Source organism: Austrofundulus limnaeus, unplaced genomic scaffold (assembly GCF_001266775.1).
Source record: "Austrofundulus limnaeus strain Quisiro unplaced genomic scaffold, Austrofundulus_limnaeus-1.0 Scaffold2267, whole genome shotgun sequence".
Classification (NCBI taxonomy): Eukaryota; Metazoa; Chordata; class Actinopteri; order Cyprinodontiformes; family Rivulidae; genus Austrofundulus; species Austrofundulus limnaeus.
This window is the reverse complement of record NW_013954669.1, coordinates 17,438-18,624: the sequence shown is the minus strand read 5'-3', so window position 1 is coordinate 18,624 and position 1,187 is coordinate 17,438. Positions and strand designations below refer to the sequence as shown.

The window sequence follows — 1,187 nt, the reverse complement described above, 5'->3', positions numbered from 1 at the left end:
CCTCCCTGACACGCCTCCATTTACATGTTAAACAGATGCTAATTACTTCCTGCATGAGTGAAGGACACGTTTGAGTGATCCCTGTGTGATCAGAAATGATTTCTAGATTCAGGGAAAAAAAATCATGTGTGTCTGGCGTGAACAATAATCATTTTCACATCGTTGTTTCCCAGAATCACCTCTAAGTGTCGCCAGTGAGTTGGCGTGGGGCTGCGCACATTTCCACGTTCATTTCAGTTTTGATAAATCCTGAGACCGGAGTTTTGCGTGGAAAATGGTGTACGCAAGTTTTTGTGCATTAGCACCGTTGATACATGAGGCCCCTGGTCTGTTTCTGCAGCCGTCAATTCAGCTGTAAACTAGTTTAAAAAGAGTTTCATATGTATTTTATGAAACCTGATATTTTACTATATTTTTCTCTGAGGTTTTTATCTCTGAACCATTTTAGAAAATGTTCGAAGCAATAAAAACTAAAAMTTATTCAGAAGTTTGTGCTTTCAGAACATTTTGTACAGTTAAAGTACCAAATAAGTCTGACTCCTGAATGAACAGTCATGAAATTTTTATAGTCTGACTGTTACATAAACACCCGAATAAAGCTCATCTAGATATGATTAATCTAGATGTAACTACCATCWGGGTTGCATCATATATGTGAACTCCTAAATAAAAGAATCTGAAGATTTGTGCCAGAGCCCATAAAACACTGACTTCCTGTTGGTCACATGACCTCCTGACTGACGGCTCCTTCACCAGATTTCAAACCTCTTGTCTTTTTTTAAAGGTTTTTTGTCTCTGAAGTTGTTGCTGAAGAGTCTGAAAAAGAATGAAAGAAGAGCAGATAGCAGTCATTCAGTTGCCTCAGATTACCCATGATTCCTTTGGGGAGAAGGTTCTCCACTGATGGACGTTTGCTCACCTCACAGAGCCCATGGACGGGTTGATGGAGAGCAGCTGGAGCAAAACATCAGTGGAAGCATCAGAGATCTGATTGTGACTCAGACTGAAACATAAACACGTTATGTTAGATTCTACTGATAGAAGAATAAATCTAAACCTTCAGAGTCAAACGATTCTGTTCCTTGTGTGCAAACTAAGGTCTGATGAACTGTAAAACTATGTTCACACTAAAGGAAAAAGTGATTTATTTTTGTTGTTTAATGGGTCATATCAGATGATTTCATGAC

General features: G+C 38.7%; 1 protein-coding gene across 1 annotated transcript in view; it reads right to left on the bottom strand.

Annotated features, from left to right (window-relative positions):
* Positions 1–206: 206 nt before the first annotated feature.
* The window catches only part of LOC106537358 (uncharacterized), a gene marked incomplete at its 5' end in the record, with an annotated part of 11,901 nt that continues 10,920 nt past the window's right edge, over positions 207–1,187 (bottom strand). The window contains 2 exon segments of the mRNA XM_014034735.1: positions 207–816; positions 920–1,003. Coding sequence (XP_013890189.1) covers positions 750–816; positions 920–1,003 — 151 coding nt within the window.